This window comes from Staurois parvus, unplaced genomic scaffold (genome assembly GCF_062004578.1).
Source record: "Staurois parvus isolate SC_StPar_1 unplaced genomic scaffold, SC_StPar_1.0 ptg000439l, whole genome shotgun sequence".
Lineage (NCBI taxonomy): Eukaryota > Metazoa > Chordata > Amphibia > Anura > Ranidae > Staurois > Staurois parvus.
This window is the reverse complement of record NW_028318235.1, coordinates 4,007,714-4,032,473: the sequence shown is the minus strand read 5'-3', so window position 1 is coordinate 4,032,473 and position 24,760 is coordinate 4,007,714. Positions and strand designations below refer to the sequence as shown.

At 39.7% G+C, this 24,760-nt stretch overlaps 1 protein-coding gene across 1 annotated transcript in view; it reads left to right on the top strand.

Moving 5' to 3' along the window:
* Positions 1-24,760, top strand: part of LOC149454045 (FYN-binding protein 1-like) — a 320,960-nt gene that overhangs the window by 174,739 nt on the left and 121,461 nt on the right. Inside the window, exons 10-11 of the mRNA XM_089687844.1 lie at positions 3,097-3,160; positions 5,422-5,475. Of these exons, the coding sequence (XP_089543970.1) occupies positions 3,097-3,160; positions 5,422-5,475 (118 nt within the window). The remainder of the gene's footprint in view (positions 1-3,096; positions 3,161-5,421; positions 5,476-24,760) is intronic.

Below are 24,760 nucleotides of genomic sequence, written 5' to 3'. Positions count from 1 at the left end.
CAGCACTGATGTAATTGTGTGACACATCACCTATTCTTTTCAACTTTGCATTTTTTAAAAGGAGCCATACTGGGAGGTGGGTAGGAGGTGGAACCAAGGAATGGCTCTAGAAGGTAGGTAGGGGGACAAAAACAAGGAGTGACTCAGAAGGGGGGAGTTCCTGCATCTATTCTTTGAGGCAAAAAAGCCCTGCAGACAGCAATAAAAACCTGACAGGTGTTCTATTCTATCTCCACTCTATCCAAAACTCTATCCAAAACTAAAATAAAACATTTTGCCTATAGTTAGTGTAACAACCTTTTATTACTAATTGTCAGGAATGGACTTGCCAATAGTGGTGGGACTCACCTGCCTTGTGGGCTGCAGTACCAGGGCTGGCCAGCGGGTGCTCTCAACAACCAGATGCTCACTTCGGCAATTAGCCATCACCTGGGGCTGATTGCAGGTGGTGTATTTAAGGGATGGCCAGACCTGCAGTCAGGGCCTTGTTGTACTGTTTGCTTGGCCCTGGTTTCCTGATCCTGTTTCTGCCTGTCCTGACACTGCCTGAACTCTGCCTGTAGTGACCTCGGCTAGTCCTGACCACTCTCCCGCCTGCTCCTGGTACTCCGTTTGCCCATTTGCTATGACCCGGCCTGCCTGACTACTCTTGTATCGTATGTTTGTTATCTGTTGGAGGTTTGGTTCAGTTTGTTTGCACTGTATTATGTTTAGTTTTGCACTGCGTTTGTATTGTTAGTCAATAAATTATATTATTTACTATATCTGAAACCTGCGTTTCCCTGTGTCAGTCCACACACTTCTGGTCATACCCGCATCCCTGACACTAATAATAGAACTGCAGACATTATAGTACCGTATGTGAATTTGATGCAATATCTTATTCGGCCACAAGATGCCACAAGCAACAGTTCCAGATCCAGCTCTATGATCGGTTTCGCACAGGAAGTCTAGGAGGGAGGACAGGAAAAAAGAGGAGAGAGACGATTTGGTGAGGGGAGAGGAAGGTCAGTGCGGAGGGGCTGGCGAAAAGAGGAACCCATTGTCATTGTTGGACACCGGAGACAGCGCTGCAGGACCTTAGAGGACTGAGAGGAGGCTGAACAGTCGAACTGAGTGAAAGATCATATAGGACGTGAGTACTGCTGTCTGCAACTCCCTCCATGAGGTCGGTGTTACTTTGCTGAGTCACCATTTTAGAGACACACTGACACAGAGAGAGATACCCAGTGGAATTTCCCGCCATGTTGCTGTACTGATTTTACCAACGCCAGAGACTAGTAAAGTGTGTGTCATCTCCCTCGGTTTGTCTGCAAAGTCCTAAATGAGAGATATGTGCTGAAGTGAGAACAAGCCATATACCCAGGATTGCTACAATTGATAAACTCCCACGGCTTCAACTACCATCTCTATGCCGACGACACACAAATCTATCTCTCTATCCCTCACCTCACTGCTTCAGTCTCCAATCGCATCACCAGCCTACTAAGTGACATATCGGACTGGATATCACTCCACTTCCTCAAACTCAACCTTTCCAAAACTGAGCTTCTAGTATTCCCCCCAGCCCGTCCCCCCCCCGACTTCTCCATCAAGATCAACAAGACTACCATCAGTCCCACCCCTCACGCCAGGGTACAACCGTTCCTAACCTCGGAAACCGCTAAGCAACTCATCCATTCCCTTATTATATCACGCCTTGACTACTGTAACTCCCTCCTCACTGGCCTACCTCATCGCAGGCTATCCCCACTCCAGTCCATCATGAATGCTGCTTTTATCCAGCAGATAAAATACAAAACAATAACACTGACGTATAAAGCCGTTCATAACACTACCCCTAACTGCATCACCGACCTTGTCTCTAAATACCACCCAAACTCTCCGCTCCTCGCAAGACCTCCTACTCTCTAGCTCCCTTGTCTCCTCCTCCCATGCTCGTCTCCAGGATTTCTCACGGGCTTCAACCATCCTCTGCAACTCCCTACCCCAAGCTATCAGACTATCTCCTACTCTGCTCACTTTTAGGTGCACTCTGAAAACTCATCTATTCAGGGAAGCCTACCCCGACCCCGGCTAACTACTGGAATCCCCTACTCCCCCAACCACTCCATCCCCCACAGCTAATTACCTCTTGTACTACTATCCCCTCCCTCCTAGATTGTAAGCTCCAAGGACAGGGCCCTCTAATCCCTCTTGTATTGAACTGTATTGTTACCGTACTGTCTCCCTCCATAATGTAAAGCGCTGAGCAAACTGTCGGCGCTATATAAGTCCTGTATAATAATATTAATAATGTAGAGAGTGGCTTGTCTCCTGCCTGTGCTCAAGGCAGATAAATGACACATCAATAGAATCCCAAAAGTGTACAAAATTGTCAAAATTAAACTAAGATCCTGTATACCTACCTCCCCTCCAACGATGTGACATCCGCGACTTCCCTCTGACAACATCTTCGTCTTCTTTCGAGGTTGGCATCTTCAGCCATATTGATTGGCCATCTTGAACAGGAGTTAATACACAATGGCACCGAGGCATGCCGAGAAAGTACATGCATTCACAGCTTAGTGTACATTGTAAAGGAGTTTGTAAGCAATGTAAAAATGTTATCATGGCAATAAAAAGCCTGCAAAATTTCCTTTGGGGTGGTAAAGTCCTGCTTTAACAAAGCCTTTATTTTATTTCATGTAGTTCTGACAGCACCTTTTATATGACAGTTTTATTGGAGTCTGTTATCAGCACCAAGCTTAGGCAGGAGATATGAGAGCCTTCATTTATGTTTTGCCTCAAAGAGATTAAAATAATAAGACTCAAATACGACTCACTGAGACATACTGTAAGTGTACTTTTATAACAGCTCAATATTAGGTATTTATATTATAAAATGTGAATTACTAACAAATTCTCTTATTCTCTTTGATAAAGTGATCCTGCAAGATCTAGAAATCACTTAAGAAACACTTATGGTTCTTTTGAAAGTTTACTGTCACTAACACTATGCTGTGATAGTTACTCCATTGAGAGTTTAAGTGTTTACATTATTTATAACCATTACTTGTTCATAATTTAATATTTGTTATTTTTTCTGCATTACAGATGAAGTTTATGATGATACTGAGCTCATATCAAATACATTCCCTGCTATGCCAGCCAAAGCAAGGTACTGTTTTCCAGAATTCTTGTTTATTGTTACATTGTTAGAAAAAGTTTATTTAACCAATTCCCGACTGCCCTATAGTGGAACTACTGCTACAGGGTGACAGGGCTGTGGAAAACCACGTACAGTATATACAGTATACGTGATTTTGCATTTCCAGGTAAGGGGCACGTGCATGCCACCCTACCCACGCCGCCATTGCCAGCTACAGCTGTCGATCACCGGGTCCTGGCTGGAGATTCCCCGCCGGCACCTGCCGATCGCCGAGGAGCGCTGACAGTGGAGAGGTCTGTATGTAAACAACACAGATCTCTCCCCTGTCAGCACCAGCATGCTGCTGTGTATCACTCTGCATAGATACACAGCAGCATGCTTACATAGTAAAACACACACACAGCATACATAGTAAAAGAGCACACAGCACAACCCTTTGATCACCCCAGATATTAACCCCTTCCTGCCCAGTGTCATTAGTACAATGACAGTGCTTTTTATTAGCACTGATCACTTTATTAGTGTTACTGGGGATGTCAGTGGCAGTTATTTAGTCCTGCCCCCAGTGACAGAATGCCCTCCGCAGTCCCGCTATAAGTCTCTGATCGCTGCCATTACAAGTATATATTAAAAAAAAAATTCCAGTATATACAGTATACCGCCATTTGTAGATGCTATAACTTTCATGTAAGCTAATTAGTTACACGTATTGGGGTTTTTTTTTAGAAAATACATGTAGCAAAATACATTTTGGCCTAAATTTATGCTGAAATTTGATTTTTACATTTTTTTTATTGGATATGTTTTATAGCATAAAGTCAAAAATATTGTTTTTTTTTTTCAAAATTGTTGGTCTTTTTTGTTTAAAATAAAAATTAAAATAAAAAATGCAGAGGCGATCAAATACCACCAAGAGAAAGCGCCACAATTTTCATTTGGGTGTAGCGTTGCATGACCGCACAATTGTCAGATAAAGTAATGCAGCACCGTAACACAAAAAATGGCCTGGCAGCAAGGCTGGTAAATCCTCTGGAGGGCAAGTGGTTAATAAGAGAAAGAATGGTGTGTATAGCATTTAACCCCAGAATAAAAGAATCCTCTTTTACTACTCTGATAACTCTTAACTGGTGAAAGATAGATTTTCTAGTAGATTTCTTTAATGTATTATAGGTCTTACACCAATAATTCAGTATGTAAATCCCAAATGGTATATGCATGTACAGTATGTACATAGAAAAAAAAGAATGCAAGGATCCTTTGGTATTATTTACATTAGAGCTTACAAAATGGAAAGGATAGCTTTTATAAATGTACTGGGGCAGTGCGGAAATCTGTGATTTGCTTAACTATTATAACCATGATTATTGCAGTAAATTAATGTACACCATAACAATGAACTTCTCTTATGTGCTATCTGGTATCTGGTTTGCTATTATATTATGGAAAGACATTTGTTCACTCTGGACTTGCTTGCGCACATTTTTATCACATTCCCAAAGATTCAACTAATGAGCTTTGTTTATTAGGGAATAGGGTATGTTCAAAGTGTTGACTTCAATCTTCCAGTCATTCTAGCAAAAAAATTTTTTTATAACTTTTCTTTGCTCGCAATTGGGTATTCTTTGCAAAGTGTATTTTTACTTTGTTTTACCTTATTCAATAAGATGAGTGAACATTACACAAAGTCAAACTTCACTTTAAAAGTCACTCTACACCTTTGGAAATTTAGCTCTAATACTGTTTATTTTTAACAGCAGCATCTTTGCAGCCATTTCCTTTCTGCATGCATTCCAACAATAGTTTTTTTGCCATTTTTATCAGGGTGGGTTTTCAGATGAAAATAACATTGAATCTTGTCTGCTTAATGTGCATTTAAAGGCCAATTGTAATTTTTAGCAGATATCAGGGTGACAAAGTAGGAGAACATTTCAAAGACAGGTAAAGAGAATTGTCCCCTATAACAGAATATATCTAATTTAAGGTCTTCATGATAGGATCACCCTGTATTATTTTGTTGCAAATTAAAAGTTGCAGATTGAAAAATATTGAAAATTGAATTTTAAATTACTGTACAATAACGTTGTTAGCCTATAGAAGATTTCAGTGGCTAATTTTACATATACTTTAACATTGGCTTTCTCGAGTTCATGAATGCCTTTTTATGAATTACTTTAAGTTTTATTTAGCAGTTATTTCGATATATACCTTTACTCTGTAGGTTTAATTTTATTAATCTTTTATTTTTTCATGCCTTCTTTGTTGAAATGAAGATTTCAGAGTGGTTATACTACAAGACTGTTTGAACGAAATTCCAAACAAATAAGGTATAATTGGTGTATACCAATCAGTTTATTTCTGCAATAATTACCTCAAAGTATATCTTTCGTTGCACTGATTTTGAAAGATTGCTGATAACACAAAATTGATTTTTGTGGGGTGGCGTATAAATATGATACAATTTTGGATGTGCATACTGTAAATTTAATGGAACCACATGTAGTAGTACAGCATATGCAGAATAACATATAAAATGTGTTTGTAAAAAATCAATATGTCAACAAGTCATGCTAACTACAGACTTACAGTATGTTTTATCCAATGCAAACAAGACTATATTTTCAAGCTTCAATTATAAAGCAGCTTGTATATGGAGAAGCCAAATTTTTGCTTAATTCACATAGAAGTGTAAATTGTTACTTTCTCAAGCTCTTTAACATCTTCCCACCTGGGCTATAGCAGACTGACGGCCTGGTGGGACACTTGCCTTTGTGACTGGGCATCATATGATGTCCTGTCAAAACGAGATGCTCACGCGGCCACAGGGCCGCAGCAGCAGCGCGATCTGTCACTGGCTGTGTCCATGGGACTCAGCCGATGACATATCACTACACCGGCCTGTTGCCAGTGTCATGCGACCGCTGTGACCAATCACAGCAGATCACATATCAATTGTATACAATGGATGGCTTCCTGTCATGCCATCCATTGTATACAATTATATTGTTAGCTGTGACTGGTCAAGGCAGTCACATGATACAGACAGGGCCAATCACAGCCCATCTGTATCATGTGATCAGATTTGCCCAATCACAGCTAATCACAACAAAAGACTGAATGAATCAGTTTCATTCAGTAACAATGGTTGCAAATATCAATGAAATACATTGGTATTAGCAATCATAATGTGTTAAAAAAAAAATCCTGATCATTTGCCCAGATTAGTTCAATGTTACTATGGTAACATTGTATTGCTTTGGTCACAGTGTGCTAAAAAAATCAAATAGTAAAAAAAAAGAAAAAAAAATTAATAAAAAAATTTAAAAAATAGAAACATTTGAAAAAATACAAATTCAATTATTATTATTTTCACCAAAGAAATGTAGCAGAATACATTTTGACCTAAATTTATGAAGAAATGTTATTTATTTGCAAAATTATATAACAGAAACGAAGAAAAGTGCGTTATTTTCAAAAGTTTCAGGTATTTTTTTGTTTTATTTAGCAAAAAATAAAAAACTCAGTGGTGATTAAATACCACCAAATGAAAGCTCTACTTGTGTGAAAAAAATGATACAAATTTCATATGGGTACAATGTTGCATGACCACGCAAATGTCATTCAAAGTGCGACAGTGCTGAAAGCTGAAAATTGGCCTGGGCAGGAAGGTGGTATAAGTGCCCGGTATTGAAGTGGTTAATTGCCTTTGAACTTTTGGATAACATACATTTTATTATGATGTAATATTTAGCTTTTCTGATGTATGTGTAATCAGTTAAATTGAAACTTATTGACTTTGACTTTAGGAGATATTTAATTTTAACAACATTTTTGGATGATTAGTGGTGTTTATATATGTGTGTCACTAAAGTTAAAAACATGCAGGAATCATTGTATTTTGTGCATTAGTTTGGAAGAACAATATGTAGTTACATAGTTTGTAAATAAAGTTGGAAAAAGACATAGGCACATCCATTTCAACCTATGTGTGTGCTTGTGTGCGTGTGAATTTGAGTCTTCTAGGCATATACATACCCCTGTAAATGTGCTAATTTAGGAAGAAATCAAGACGTTTTTTGAATTTTTGAACCATCCCAGTTGATACCACCATCTGGGGAAGGGAATTCCATATTTGTACTGCTCTATCCGTAAATAAACATCTACACAATGTCAAGTCATACCTCCTTAATGCCAACAGCATGTTGTGAACATGTGTACGCACAAGGATATTACGTTAAACACCTTTCTGCCATCAATAGAGTAACCAATGATTAATTTGTAGATAGCAATGCCTTTTCTCTAAAGAGAAGCGTAATATGCTTAGTCATCCCTCATAGCTGAGGTCCTCTAGCCCCCTTATTAATTTTGTAGCCCTACACTGAACTTTTCCTAATCCAAAAACATCCTGTTGATAACCAAAACTGCACTGCATACTCAAGATGAGGCTGAACCAGTACTTCATAATATGGTAAAATTATCGATTTATCCCTTGAATAAATACACTTTCTAATGCATGACACTGTTCTGCTTTTAGCTGCGGCCTGGCATTGCTTGCTATTGCTAAATTGTCATCTACCAGGACCCTCAAGTCTTTTTCCATCACTGTTTTCCCCAGTGGAACACCTACCAATGAATATTTTGTGTGCAAATATAAAAGCTTTTTTATCATTGAACCTCATCTGCCAAGTAGATTCCAATTCCCCTATTCTTTCAAGGTCTTCTGTAATATTGTTACATACTGTGCCAACATTATTTCCTTGTATTTGATGCCATCAGCAAAGACTGAAATTGATCTCTCAGTTCTATTCTCAAAGTCATATATAAGAAAGTTAAATAGCTCTGGCCCCAAGACACAACCCTGGTGCGCTCCATTCAAAAGCCTGGAATATTCAGAAGCTGAATCATTTAGCACAACTCTGTACCTTTGCTGAAGCCACACACATCCAATAGATTTTGGTTTGTGAATTAAACATTTATGGAAAAGTATCAAATGCTTTTTGCAAAATTTAAATAAATGATGTCTACAGCTATCTGAATTACTGTTCTTTGTCATAGACTGTTGGCGGGACTGACAGGAGAGTTTTTCATAAACCCATGTTCATTTCTACTTATAATACCCTATCTCTGACAAATTCTTCATTAAAGTCCCCTAGCATCCCATCAAACCCTTTACATACTATTGATGTTAGGCTGACTGGTCTGTAGTTACCTGGTATATCTCTAGATTCCTATTTGAATATTGGTATATTGAATATTGGCACATTTTCTTTACGTCAATCAGTAGGTATCATTCCAGTTAGTAAGGTGTCTTGAAAAATCAGGAATCAGGAATTGGTTTCCGGAGGCCTCAGTATGAATGTAAACCATAAGGTCCTGGCAATTTATTTTCATTTAACTTTTCTAGTCCTCTTTGAACCCTAGTTTAGTTTCAGGTTTGCGCTCATATTAGTAACCCAAATATAAATATATCCACAATATATAATCATATTAATAATAAAAATAATTAATAGTGTCCAAATAAATTGTGAAAAATATATATATATATATGTGCCAAAAAAAGTCCAAACACCAATAAAAGACGATCTTTTTCTTTGTGTATTAAACGATTATCATTTTCAAATTTCAAAGTCCAACCAAATTCACCATGCAATAATCCACCACCAGATAAATTAAATGAACTCACCAGAGCATTATGCTGATCAAATTATAAATCAGCATAAGCACTTTGTGCTCTGGGCGCAATACTCTGCAGGAGGATAATCAGCAATGTGGAGTATTTCCGTATGGTCACAGCCTCTTCATATGCTCAAAATGGTACTCGGAAGTCAAGAGAGGATTCCCTATATCCTCTAAATGCCAAAGCTGTCTCTCCCATTTTATACTTTTTAGGGCCACTTTCTTCTCCTTTATTAGCTTTTTAAGACTGGAATTGAGCCACATAGGTTTTACTTTTACTCTCCTATATTCGTTTCTTACTGGAATGCACTATCGAATGCTTTTGTTGAAAACATCATTAAAACACTCCCACTGTCATGTTTCACATGACTGTCATATTGACTGTCATATGCCTTTAAGTGTTTCTGTATTTTGTTTTTGCTCCTCCTTTTCCTTTGGTTTAGTTAATGCTGTATAGATAGTCCACCCTTTTTCACAGAAATGCATTGCAACTTCTAGCCTCATGTCATGAAGCAGGACACATTATGATCTTTTGGCCTACCGAATGTTCATTGTTGTAAGATTCTCTCAGTTTATGGAATATACTTCACAAGATCTACAAGATATAATTTCGATTGAGTCACTGACTGTGGTATCCAACTGAGGTTGAAGTTATCGTTATTTCATCACAACTGTAAGTTACAGAGATCACACTATCAATGCTTAGATTGGAGAGGCAGAACACCCACATCTCTGTACTCTTTGTTGAGAATATTTGGTTCAATTTAGTATCACCTAGTAAATAGTTACTAAAGTTAGATTTTTCGAACATTTAGAGTTCTCTTGGTACCCAAATGCCATTCATTCCATAACATTATATCAAACATAATTACCCTTAAATCTGTACTGCTTACTTTGTCCCTAATTTGCACTCCATAATGAGTTCTGTATTATTCAATTTTACTAAATCCAACAGAGGATTATTTCTAGTTGAGGCTTCTGTCATTTATCATTTTTCTCATTAAATTGTCCTGCAATATATTCAAGAACTGGTTAGCCTTAGTTGAGTATGCTGCACCATTTGTCCAATCAATATCTAGATAGCTGAAATGCCCCATAATGATAACATTACTCTGTTTCCTTGCTAATTCTATCTGAGAAAGGAGATTTATCTCTTCCTTAATGTTAGGTGGCATGTAACACACCCGCATGATTATTTTACTATTTGTAGTACTTACATGAAGTCCAGTCTTAAGTACTCAACTCAACACTCATTGTTCATTTTGTCTCTCACACTCACATTCAGATTGCTCAATCTCTGTCCAGTGGAACTTATATTTTAATGTAAATACTACAGTCGCACACTCTCAGCATCTGATTCTTTTGACCCAGATATGCATTACACCAGGCCCAGATGCACTCCTTGCTCTTTGTACACAAAACATACTATAACAACTAAGTAACAAAATCCACCTCCATACAAGTTAGCCAAACCCATACAATCCAGTTCCATACAAGTGTGGAGAGAGCCAAGTTATACAACCTTTTAACAACTTGGAAAAGCTAAAGATTGTTGTGAAGATAATACCACTGCATTGGTATAGAGTACACTTTTATTCGAAACATTGATAAGCTTAAAGTATACATATTGCGCCGTTCTTTCATTTTGGGAAAGGAATAGAATTTTTGTTATGTTTAAATCACTTTCTATGTCCTTGTTGTGGTTAGTTAACCTTCTCTAATTGTATAAATCATGTATAATAATTATTGTCCTGGTTACCTTTGTTACCCTAACTGTTTGTCCTCCTAACCAATATCACGGATGGAATGGAAAGTGACAGGAAATGCTAAATTATACAGTTGTCACTGGAACAGGAGGTGAGGGGAAATCTTTTAATGGGGGTGCATAATCCAGTGACAACTGTCTATTAAGGCATTTTCTTCTAACTGGAGAGTTTTTCACCTATAGACAGCCATACACTAAAATACAAATACAAGCAAATGAGCCAAATTGTAAGGCAAAACATGCTAACCTTGTGTATATGCCAAGAGACACTATAAAATGAAACCAGCTGAAAAGAAATTAAAAGATTCTTGTGTAGTGTGGTTTGCTGACAGTAGGGTGACTCTGATTGTTGTATATGAAGTAGGCTGCAATGCAAAGAGATAAATCTCCAAGCCCTGGATTTCCTCGCCAAGGATCTTAAACTAGCCACAATAAAAAGTGTATATCATCCAAAAGATTTTTTGTGGAACACATTTCAAAGTAGTCTGGCACTTTTTCCTTACACATGCAGTGTACAACAATTTAATGTAATTTATAGCCTAGTAACGGAAATCGGGCATATTCATATGTGTAAACGATACATTAACCCTATATATTGTACTTGGCATACATCTTAAAATCACATTTGCAGGTGTTTTAGGTCTTAAAAAGGCAATCCTATCTTTTGTACTGGATTGGAAAGTGCACTTTATTTTTTTTAGTAGTTTTTCTTCCTTTTTTTTTATAAAAGCTAAGTTTGTTTTAATAGTACACCATGAGAGGTATATTTCTCTCTTTTTTTTTGATGAATGAGCTGGAATCCGGACAGAGGGACATAGTGGTATGTAGGCAAATTTCTGGTTGCATTGGATCACTGGGAAAGTGCTGTTTGACCTTACCCTTGCAGAGGCAGACATGAAGGTAAGAGGCTCTATTGAGAGGTGGTAGATTGCACTGATGGAACGCACTTTTTTTTGGGAATATGCAAAGCAAGCACACATGTAAATGGATGCATGTGATATCACAATAAGAACACGTTATTTATGAAGAAGACTGGAGTTTTATATTGATTATATACTGTATGCAATATATCTAGTGATTATTCACAATTTATGTACTGTTGATGGTGTTTGTTGCACATACAGGAGTGTTTGAGGAATATTGTATTCTGGTGATTTGACACAGTGGGATCAAATTATTGGTTTTTACTTGTTGCTTTATACTTTGGAGGTCTTTATAAAATACTTAACAATGTTGCTAATTTTCAACAGATAAAAACCAAAATACAGTTGCAAAACATTATTATTAAAACATTAAAGCCCTTTAGTGATTATTGCATTATGAAATAACAGAACATTTCTATCAAAAGCATTATTGCCCTCTAGTGGTCATTATGGTATATAATGACCCATTAAAAAATAAACATAGCGTGTTCAATTTGTCATTATAGTAAAAAAAAGGTAATTCCGTTTTTCCAAAATGCGAAGGAACAGCCAGTCAATTCATAGGGTACTCATATAAACAGAAATGCCCAAGATAGAGGATATCGGAGGAAGTAGACAAGAGAGCAGAGCACTGAAATCAAGGATGAGAGAGAAGAAAATGAGAGGGAGATAAAAAGGAGGTATATGAAAAGGGAAGGAGTAAGATAAAATGAGGAAGAAGGAAAAAGAAAAGTGGTGGGTGAAGGGTTGGGAGAAGGTGAGGGAAAGATGGAGATAACCGGCTTGCCATTGTTAACTAGGTATGAACCAAAATCACATTATTTACGTGTCTATCATCAGTTTTTATATTCTTGGGAATATACAGTCGAAGTCTGTCCAATAAAAGAAATTATTCCAAAATATTCCATTACGGACCTCTGTGAACTTTTAAAAGCCAGAGTGATATGACTGGGAGTCTTGTCTCCAGAGCAAGGGGATACATGCCCCAGTAGCATTTAACAAATTAATCAATTAGGATTTTTTATAATGTTTCCAAGGGGGTTCTAATTAAGCAAGTAAGAGAGAGAGGGGTGCCAGGCTTAGTACAGCATAAAGTTAATGCAATTTATTAAAACACATACAATTGGCAACTCACTAGAGGGTAAAAAAGACAGGCATATCTACAAGTCATTCGGTTGCCTCCCCTTCAGGTTCCTGGTTCCAGGCGGTCAGGGTAGCCTCTGCGTTGCTGAGCTGTGTAGCTGGAGCTTCCAAGAGCGGCCGTCCTCTGCGATAGCCAGCGTGGAACGCAAGATGGTGCCTGACGGTACGTGACGTCAACAGGGGAATGTGATAACGTAGGAGTGGGCGGTAACGCATTTTGAAGCTTCCGCTTATTCTTCAGCCCTGGTTGGCCAGCAAGAGTGGCCATCTTTAAGTTGCTCAGATGCTGCAGGACCAATGGAGGGATGATATTACAAGGGATTTGGCCGTACTTAAAAGGGAACATTACTTACACACCATACAATAATATAATAATATATATTGAGTATTATTCCATAAATATTGACTCTGTAAAGACTATACGATTGAGGATATATAAAGATGCATAAAAAATAAATAGAAACAGATGTAAGTGAATATCTTTAAACATGTACTTGTCCATATACACACCCATATACAGGAACACCCGCATACAGATACAATTTAAAAATGTAGAGCAGAGTAATATTTAAAACCCATGAATAAGATGGTATGGGATAAAAACAGATAAAAAAATAAATGAAACAAATAACCTGCATTAAGTTGAGGATAGTAACTGAAATGAAAGAATAAAAAATAATAATAATATATTTGTATGGGTATTCATATACGGTCTCATATGTGTATAATTGGTGTATGTAAACATATAAAGTCAGTATAAAGAGCCTAAGAGATGGACAAAAACACCCATTATTATAGATTACATGGATACATATATATACAGTCAGGTCCATAAATATTGGGACATCGACACAATTCTAACATTTTTGGCTCTATACACCACCACAATGGATTTGAAATGAAACGAACAAGATGTGCTTTAACTGTAGACTGTCAGCTTTAATTTGAGGGTATTTACATCCAAATCAGGTGAACGGTGTAGGAATTACAACAGTTTTCTTATGTGCCTCCCACTTGTTAAGGGACCAAAAGTAATGGGACAGAATAATAATCATAAATCAAACTTTCACTTTTTAATACTTGGTTGCAAATCCTTTGCAGTCAATTACAGCCTGAAGTCTGGAACGCATAGACATCACCAGACGCTGGGTTTCATCCCTGGTGATGCTCTGCCAGGCCCCTACTGCAACTGTCTTCAGTTCCTGCGTGTTCTTGGGGCATTTTCTCTTCAGTTTTGTCTTCAGCAAGTGAAATGCCTGCTCAATCAGATTCAGATCAGGTGATTGACTTAGCCATTGCATAACATTCCACTTCTTTCCCTTAAAAAACTCTTTAATTGCTTTTGCAGTATGCTTTGGGTCATTGTCCATCTGCACTGTGAAGCGACATCCAATGAGTTCTGAAGCATTTGGCTGAATATGAGCAGATAATATTGCCTGAAACACTTCAGAATTGATCCTGCTGATTTTGTCAGCAGTCACATCATCAATAAATACAAGAGAACCAGTTCCATTGGCAGCCATACATACCCACACCATGACATTACCACCACCATGCTTCACTGATGAGGTGGTATGCTTAGGATCATGAGCAGTTCCTTTCCTTCTCCATACTCTTCTCTTCCCATCACTCTGGTACAAGTTGATCTTGGTCTCATCTGTCCATAGGATGTTGTTCCAGAATCTGTTGCAGAGCGGACACTAACCAAAGAACAACTCCACAGAAGTAAGAGCGGGTACCTGTCAAATTCAGGTACCCACTCCCCCCTCCCCAAAGGTCAGCAGTCATCTCCTGTACTGTCCGCAGTCTCTGGTCATCTCCTGTGCTGTCCGCAGTCTCTGGTCATCTCCTGTGCTGTCTGCAGTCTTTGGTCATCTCCTGTACTATGTCTGCAGTCTCTGACCATCTCCAGCACTATGTCCGCAGTCTCTGACCATCTCCTGTACTATGTCCGCAGTCTCTGGTCATTTCCTGTACTATGTCTGCAGTCCATTGGTTAAGAATATTTTGTTTCCTGTTTTCTGCCTCTAAACCTAGGCGCGTCTTATGGTCAGGTGCGTCTTATGGAGCGAAAAATACGGTACTTGCCCACCCAGATGGAATATATGTATATGTATTTCTAAGTGATCGTATCTCTCTCTCTCTCTCTCTCTCTCTCTCTCTATCTATTTGTATACCAGAAACCAGGATAAGTGCTTAATGAAGCGACCCAATGATTAGGTCTCTTCTGAACCTTACTGATGATATGGATTTCAATTTCTTCATTAATCTCTTCACGCCGGCCGCACACAAATGAGCGGCCTCTCGGTGTCTGGGCCTTGACGCCAAGCGACCACACATTTGCGTGCAATTAACAAAAACATATGTGCTGAGAGCACGTGCCCTGCGAGCTCCCAGCACACATGTCTGGTAAATCCAACACAACAAACACTTTACTCCTGCGCTAGGAAAGGACTCAGTAGACCCAATAGGAATGTTCTGGAATTTTCTGGAGTATGCACTACTTGCTGCTCTCAACAGACCGGGGTGGTCCAAATACACTGGATACAAATGGAGAAACAGAAAAAGGGAGCACCAACCTAGTGCATTATCGTTTAAAATAATTTATTGAAGAAACAAAATAGGTATCATACTCACAATGGACATAATAACACAGGCATGTCAAATTGAACAAGATGTATGATCCAAACAACATCTGAGTCCATACGATGGAACCCTGGATGACCAACTGGCTAACGCGTTTCGAGGACACAACCTCTTCCTCAGAGCCAACACTACAGGAGTCTGCACTTCTCTTTATATAGGTTCCTAAATGGTAACAAAAGGGCTGTATCAGAACCACCCGAAGGCGGAGCCTGACATCACATGACCCGTTAGCATCAAAATTGAACAAAAAAAAACCAAAAACCTTTTATAATAAAGATATATATATAATAATTAATTAAATGATGATTAAGAACTGTATTGTAGTTAAATGATGAATGATAGAACTGTATTATAAAAACATAATAAATATAATAAATGTGTAAACACTTACACTTATAGGAAGGTCATAGGTGGTATATGATGAGAAAAAGAAAAAAACAAAACAAAAAACAAAACAGAGGTTGTGTCCTCGAAACGCATTAGTCAGTTTGGTCATCCAGGGTTCCATCGTATGGACTCAGATGTTGTTTGGATCATACATCTTGTTCAGTTTGACATGCCTGTGTTATTATGTCCATTGTGAGTATGATACCTATTTTGTTTCTTCAATAAATTATTTTAAACGATAATGCACTAGGTCGGTGCGCCCTTTTTCTATTTCTCCATTTGTACACATGTCTGGTACTCACGGAAAGGTCCTGATCTCCTCTTTCAATCTGGACTTTTCCCGATCATGTGATCGCCGTGGCAGCGAATCACGGTGGTCACATGACCTTAAAACCCCGCCCTGCCTCCCGGCTTCTGAAACCCTTAAAGGGCTGGGAGGCACTGCCCAAGGTATAAAAAGGGCCAAGGTATAAAAAGTGAAAATCCAATATGTTCCCTGTCAGCAGAGCCGTTGAAAACTTTCAGCTTGAGAAAAACTATCCAGTATGGACTCAATGACCAATACATGGAGATCCTGGGATGATTTTTGATGGTATTTGGAGAAATGCTGTGGTGTCCCTGTATATATATATACAGGGACACGACAGCATTTCTCCAAATACCATGTGTATATGGACAAGCACATGTCTAAAGATATTCACATACAATTGTTTTTATTTACACTCCGCTCCTTCAGCCTTGCTACCACTGAGGAGGTCACTAAGGTCTTCTCAGAAGCCAGTCTCACCACTTGCCCCCTTGACCCTGTCCCCACACAATTCCTCCGGTCACCCTCCTCCTCCATCCTACGCTTCCTCCCTCACATCTTCAATCTCTCCCTCTCTACTGGCGCATTCCCCTCCCCCCTAAAGCACGAGCACATCACCCCCATACTCAAAAAACCCTCCCTGGACCCCACCGACCTGAACAACCTTAGACCCATCTCCCTGCTGCCATTTACATCAAAGCTCCTTGAGCGCTTAGTCTACAGATGCCTAAGCTCCCACCTCACTGACAACAATCTCCTCGATCCACTACAGTCTGGCTTCTGTCCCCTACACTCCACTAAAACCGCTCTACGCAAAATCACTAATGACCTGCTAACCGCCAAAGCTAATGGCCACTACTCAGTCCTCCTACTCCTCGACCTCTCCGCGGCCTTCGACACAGTTGACCACCCCCTCCTTCCTAATAAACTTCTCTCCCTTGGCATCAGAGACTACACTCTCTCCTGGCTCTCCTCCTATCTATCCCAACGCTCCTTCAGCATTACCTATAACGCTACCACCTCCCCCTCTCTCCCCCTCTCTGTTGGGGTCCCCCAAGGCTCTGTCCTTGGGCCCCTTCTCTTCTCCATCTACACCTCCTCCCTCGGCAAACTGATACACTCCCACGGCTTCAACTATCACCTCTACGCCGATGACACGCAAATTTAGCTCTCCACTCCTCACCTCACCCCTTCAGTCTCCACCCGTATCACCCACCTACTGAACAACATATCAGACTGGATGTCGCTCCACTTCCTCAAATTGAATCTTTCCAAAACCGAGCTCCTAATTTTACCCCCAGCCCGCACCCCTCCCCGAATCCTTTCCATCACGACCAACAATGCCACCATCAGTCCCACCCCACAAGCCAAAGTCCTAGGTGTCACTCTAGACTCAAACCTGTCCTTCCAACCACATGTCCAATCGCTGGCAAACTCACGCAGGCTCCACCTCTGCAACATCTCCAAAATACGTACGTTCCTAACCCAAGACACTACTAAACAACTTATTCACTCCCTTATTATCTCACGTCTGGACTACTGCAACTCCCTTCTCATCGGCCTACCCCAACACAGGTTATCCCCGCTTCAGTCTATCCTGAACTCAGCGGCCAGACTCATTCACCTTACCAACCGCTCTGCTTCTGCCACCCCCCTCTGTCATTCCCTCCACTGGCTTCCGATTGCCCAACGCATTAAATTCGAACTACTAACATTGACATACAAAGCCATTCATAACGCTGCCCCAAACTACCTCACAGACCTGATACCCAAATACCACCCAACCCGTACTCTTCGCTCCTCACAAGACCTCCTACTTTCTAGCTCCCTGGTCTCCTCCTCCCACGCCCGACTGCAGGACTTCTCCAGGACTTCCCCCATCCTCTGGAACTCACTACCCCAATCCATCAGACTGTCACCTACCCTCCTCACCTTTAGGCGCACCCTGAAAACCCATCTCTTCAGGGAAGCCTACCCTACTCTCACCTAACAGCCGATCTCCTCCACTCCTCCTACCACTCCATCCCCCACAGCCACTTCCTCCTGTACCACTATCCCCTCCCTCCTAGATTGTAAGCTCGAAAGAGCAGGGCCCTCGAACCCCTCGTGTATTGTTTTGTTACTGTATTGTCTCATGTACTGTCCCCCACTATAATGTACAGCGCTGAGCAAACCTTTTGGCGCTATATAAATACTGTATAATAATAATAATAATAATATATCTTTATATATCCTAAATCAAATGGTCTTTACAGAGTCAATATTTATGGCATATTAGTCCATATATATTATTACATTATTGTATGATGTGTAAGTAATGTTCCTCTTTAAGAACGGCCACATCCCTTGTAATACCATCTCTCCATTAGTCCTGCCACATCTGAGCCAGTTAAAGATGGCCACTCTTGCTGGCCAATCAGGTCTGAAAAAGAAGCAGAAGCTTCAAAACGCGTTACTGCTCACCCCTACGTCATCACGTTCCCCTGTTGACATCATGTCCGGTCCGGCACCATCTTGCGTTCCACACTGGATATCGCGGTGGTAGGCAGCTCTTGGAAGCTCCAGCCTCACAGCTCAGCCACGCAGAGGCTACCCTGACTTCCTGGGACCAGGAACCTGAAGGAGAGACACACGGATGACTTGTAGACATGCCTGTCTTTTTTTAACCTCTAGTGATTTTCCAATTGTATGTGTTTTAATAAATCACATTAACTTTATGCTGCACTTAGTCTGGCGCCCCTCTCTCTCTTTTACACTCACAGAGTTCCAGCTTTGCTCTTAAGGGTGCTGCCGTGGATTCTGCATTGTGTTCATCCTTTTGGACTTTTATATGGACTTTTATAAATTATAACTTACAGTCCAGCGCCAATTTTATATATATTTTCATCTGTTAGAATGATACAGGTAAGAGGCAGGGTTTTTCCCTAGATCAATATCTGTCAGTTTATATATTAGTAGATTTCACACTGTCCCAGGTGAACCTTATGCCTTGAGGGAGCTGATAAAAGTACACAGGATTGTGATACTACATAGCGCAAGAATCCTCCTTAGTGCATGTGCCCTCAAAAAGTGTGAATGGGGTATGGTAACTGAAAGATAGAAATGTTGTATTTGCAGGGAAATCCATGAAATATAGAGGATTTCAAGTGTATGGTTAACTCAGAAAATGTTTGAATGCCATCCCATACTCTGAAGTTTTTAAATTGGTATCTTAGATCTTATTAGAGAGAAAAGTTGAGGGTCTTGCATGCACAGTTTAAAGTCTGGGTTGCCAACGTCTGGAGTCATACCAGTGATAGTTTTGGCAGATGTAGATATGAGGACAGATATACTGTAGTTGCCACCTGCAGAGTCGGTCCTATAGTGGGATGTAGACCTAATTTTTTTAGACAGATACAGTATGTGATGGAGGTGTCCCCCATCAGAAAGTAAAGGAGGGTTTAAGCGTGCATGTATACATGTAGAGCTTGGGTGTAAAACACAAGGCCTGCGGGCTGAATCCGGCCCTCCACGCCATTTCATGTGGCCCTTGCTCCTCTCCTGCAGGTACCCCCTTGTCTCCACCCCCACCTTGTCTCAGCAGTCATCAGCAGAGAGGAGAACAGAACTCCTCTGCCAAATCCTCCACCTCTCTGTGCAGCTGCAGCACCCCCTCATCTCCGCCTCCCCTGGTCTCAGCATTTAGTAGACTCTGCCCAAATGGAAGAAAAATATATTTTAAATATATTAGAATATTCTGAAATATATTGAAATACTACAATTTAGGCCATATATATATATATATATATATATATATATATATATACTGTATTTTGAAATGCGCTTCTTATATATTACAAAATATATGAAATATATTTTTAAAAATATATATTCTTTAAATAAATTCTTCACATTTTTTTTAACAGATAAAAAAGTCATTTTAACATATATTTTTACATATACTTGTAATTGCATACCAGAAATGTAGATTAAATGTATTTTTAAAGACACACAGTATATTTGAAAATGTATTTTTTGAAAATATATTTTTCTTATATTTTGTAATATATAAAAAATGCATTTCTACATACAGTATATATATATATATATATATATATATATTGAATATGGGCAAAATTGTAGTATTTCAAATATATGTCAATATATTTGGGAAGAATATTTTTAAAATATATTTAAAATATATTTTTCTTCCATGTGGGTGGTAACTGACTTTAATCCTCCTCTGGTCCTCCTCCAGACCCTGCACTTTCTGCTTTCCAGCTCTGCCCCCAAAGGGGGTGCGCGGTGATGTTAGGGAAGGTGTGGGATTCTTGACATCTGATGTAATGGGGGGTGGGGTGCTCTGGGCATCTAGTCTTACAGATACAAACAGCCCTTTGAGGGCAATCATAACGCTGATACGGCCCGCGATGAAATGGAGTTTGATACCCCTGATGTAGAGCATCTTACATTGGAAGATTTGTTTTAAAACTGGAGAGTTGACTGTATCTAAAGAATTCCCTAATTAAGTTGAGTAAAGTGATTTTACGTTTGGTGATGAAAAATAGCAGGATGTTGTCAAATTCTGTCACTTTATCATGGATTACTTTGATGGATAGCCTTGCAACATTTGGACTGAACTCGTTAAAAGGGAACGTCTGAGTCTTCAATATCAACTACAGTGCTTTTGAGTTCTAACTCTATCGCATCTTTTAAGGGGCAGTCCTATATTAGGGATTCATTCAATTTCCAGTACCATGTTTTGGGTTTGGCCTCACCTAACTGTAGAGTAATTGAGATTGGTGCATGGTTAAAAACTGCTTAGGTCTCTGTGATGGTGGAGATAATTGCTGTTACGTAAAAAAAATTATCAATTTGAGAATAATATTGTTGTGCCGTAGAAAAGAACTAATAAAACTGTTGCTCCCTAAGCGTTCAATAGGCTGTCTCTATATAGGGATTTCTCGACCCTACTCGGATATAAGAAAGAGGGCTGGACTCTAGGGCCATGTTCAAATCCTCTCTGACAATCATCGTCCCCTCCCTAAATTCAAAAATCTAGGCAATATGCTAGCAACAAAAAGCTGATCATAGTTAGGAACATATGGATTGGCTAAGGTCCCCTGTTTTTCATTTAAAACCCCAATTTGGAAAATAACCACTCTTTGTATCCATTAATTGGTCTTGGAATAGTCACTTAAGTGTCCTAGAGACATGTATGCTCACTCCCTTTGTTTTAGACTCTGGGTTTTACTGTGGTAGGCCAATGGGAATGGGAAGTTAGAGAGGTTAGGGTGTTTTTGTGTCTGAAAATGTGTTTCTTGTAAAAAAAAAACCAATCGTGCTCTCAGTCTTCAAAGTACCCCTAGAACACAGGATCATTTTACTGGCACATTTAGGCCTTTGACATTGTAGAAGATACATTTGATTGAAAATATAGCAAAAATATAGCACAAAATCTAAGGAGCAGCCACCAGGTCAGCCAAATGGCAGAGAAAGGGTAAAGCTGGTAGGGCAAGGGTAAGAGAGCAAGCCTGAATTGAGGAGAGGATCTGGACGTGGCATGGGAAGGACAGGGGAAGGAGAAAAAAAAGAAAAGGGGGGGAGGGAGAATAAAGGGAAAGCTCCCAGAAGGGTGACAGAAGTGAAAAGAAAAGAAAAATGGGAAAGAGTGAAAAGAAGTATGCAACACTGAGTGGGAAGAAAGAGCATTAGGACAATAACCTCAAGCTTATTGAGCTTAAAGGTAGCTGTCACTCCTCAACAAAAACACAGGTAAATGGGAGGTGAGGACTACTGACCTAAATGGGGCACGGGAGCAAAGAACAATTAGAGGATGCACCAATCCAATAAACATTGAAATTTGCTCTGTTCAGTAAACAATAAGACAAGATATGGAAAAACAGGCATTCTATCAGAGAAATGTTAATAGATATATCCACCTAGGGAGAACGTGCAGTATGAAAATTTCACAGGGTAATATACAGGACAAAAGAGTATACTAAAAATTTAAATAGAGGAAGATACACACGGTTTCTCCCTTTCTACTGAGCTTGTTAGACAAAGTAGTAGTTCTAACAGGGGTCCAGGTAGGGGTGGCCATGCAGAAACTGTTAACTTAATGAAGCATAGCGATGTAAATCATGTGTAGAGGTGTGACAATTTAGCTGCAACATAGCGCTATGGGGGTGAGTCACACAGCCATTCGTACTCGAGCCTGTTCTGACATGTTCTAACTTACGCTCTCCTGGGTTGCAGACCAGTTAACTAAGTCTTTATGGAGTAGTAGAAGAAATAACTCAAGTGCATTGCACTGTTGGCAGAAAATGAGTGACAGGAATTTGGAGTAGCGAATTAACATAAAATTTTGTGTGAAAACTGACAAAAGTGCAAGTGGAACTTTAGCTCTGTTACAACAGGCTTATGATGAACATTCCATGAAGAAATCAAGTGTTTTTGAATGGCATAGGCGGTTTAAAGAGGGGTCGGAAGATGTCCACAATGATGCAAAAATTGGGCAGCCAAAAACGCAAAGAAAGGATGCAAATGTGGAAGATTGAGTATGCAAATCAAGGCAGAAGAATTTAACATGAACAGGGAAACAGTTCGGCAGATTCTAACGGAGGATTTGGGAATGAGAATTATTTCTGTAAAGGTGATGCTTCGAATCTTGACAGAAAATCGGAAACAATTTCGTTTTCAAATTTTAGCCAATCTTTTGAAGAATATAGAGGTGTTTGAATATGATGTTTTAAGTGTTTGCTGGTTCCTGGCCCAGAAACCTATTCCAAAACTTGACCACCCACCTTATTCCCCTGACTTAGCACCCTGCGACTTTTGGCTGTTTTCAAAATTAAAAACCACAGAAAACCACAAAAGAACACAAATTTGCTCACATTCAGGACATCCTGCGTGCTGCAACAATGATATTACGCAGCGTTCTGGATACCAGGAAAGTTTCCGGCAGTGGCATAGTCATCTAGAAAAGTGAGGCACTTCACAAGGGGACTACTATGGAGGTGACAACTGCCACTAGTGTATAGATAAGCCAACGTTTTTCACAGTCTATTCCTCAAATTAATATGTCACACAGTATATTCTATCAAGTTTACAGATCCTCTTCTCTAGATCTTTCTAGTGTGGCTGCAGCCAAAGTTTATGGTTCACAATTGCTACCTTTTGTTTTTTTAGGGCTGCCTAGACCATAGGGGTTACAGGAAGTTATTCTGTCCCTGTCCTGGTTCGCACATTCTAATTTAGATTAAGATTGGATGATTGTCCTTGCCTCACAGAAGTATTGGCTGGGTGATGGGGTAAACTCTAAATGCTTTTCATTTTTTCAGTATGTTTCACATCATGCCTCATTGTATGCTGTTTTCTTAACCTCCCTAGCGGTCTGATTATGTCCATATTTCTGTGCTCAAAGCGGTACTTTTTTTGCATGGAAATATGTATTTTTTTATTGTAGGCCTGTAATTTTTAGGAATAACTCACTGAAATCTGTCCGAACAAGAGTCTAGTAAACAATCTGGGTAGGATAAAACTTGAAACACGAAATCATAAATTATAATTTAATAAATAATCATAAAAAATAATAATAATAAATTTAATTCAATAATATAATCAAACCAAAAACACTGAAATTTGAAATATAACGCCAAGTTCGCACATCACTGAGCAAAGTCGCAAAATCGTTTTCAGTATCTGATGAATTTCCCCATGAATCATTATCACTCAATTCTGCAAGTGGTTCAGATTTACTATCGCTGTTCTCTAGCTGGTCTAAAACCGCTTTTGACCTAAAGGGATGCTTTTTGGACGCCATGGATGTTTCTCAGTTTCCAGGCAGAAAGAACAGTAAAAATGTAGGCAGGGCACAGGACAAAGCACTAGGGACAAAATGTATGTGACATGGCTTGATACAGTAATGTTTTACTATGTGATTTTAGTGATTTTAGTGAATGTCACTTTTTGTCATTTTCAAATTTCCCGCCGTTCTGTCCCCGTACGTCCCGACGCTGGCAGGGGACGGACCCAGAAGAGAGATGCTGGCATCCGCCGGATTACATTGCCGGGGACACTGCAGGAGGGACGTCGCGGGAGTGCAGGACAAGGTAAGTGCAGAAGGGATCGTGGAGCAGCGCCGCATGGTAAGCCCGAGTGTAGCTCGGGGTTACCGCTTGTGGTACTGAAACTTTACCCCGAGCTACACTCGGGAATACCGCCAGGGAGGTTAAGGGTCCTTTGCACCAGCTTTGGTCTCTGAAGAGCAATCTGTGTTCAGATTGCTTTTTGGAGAGCATTTGACAGGCAGTGAGAAGGCGTTGTATTTCCTCCTCACCACCTGCTTTTAACCCCTACAAACCCGCACTAGTGGACCACAACTACCTGTATTGCACACAGTTGTGGAGTGCTTGCAAAGCAGCCCCATTCACTTTAATGGGTTGCATTCAGCAGGTACTGTGGCCACAGAAAGTAATGGAGGGTATAATACGTGCCACATCCATTAAACAAAGCATTAAATAAAGCATCCATTAAACAAAGCATGAAACAAAGCAACAAAGCATCAGAGTAGCAGCATTTGTACACCCCTAGCCCTGTGTTGCCAACCATCCATACATTTATGGACAGGTTGTAAAAAAAATGCACGTGGAAAAGTATCCATAAAAATCCCCATGTCATCCGCACATGCACAGTTCAGAGCAAACAATAAGGTGATTTTTTTTAGATCCTTTTCTCGCCATCCAATCCACCAATGATGAAGGTATGTATATAGGGGGAATTCT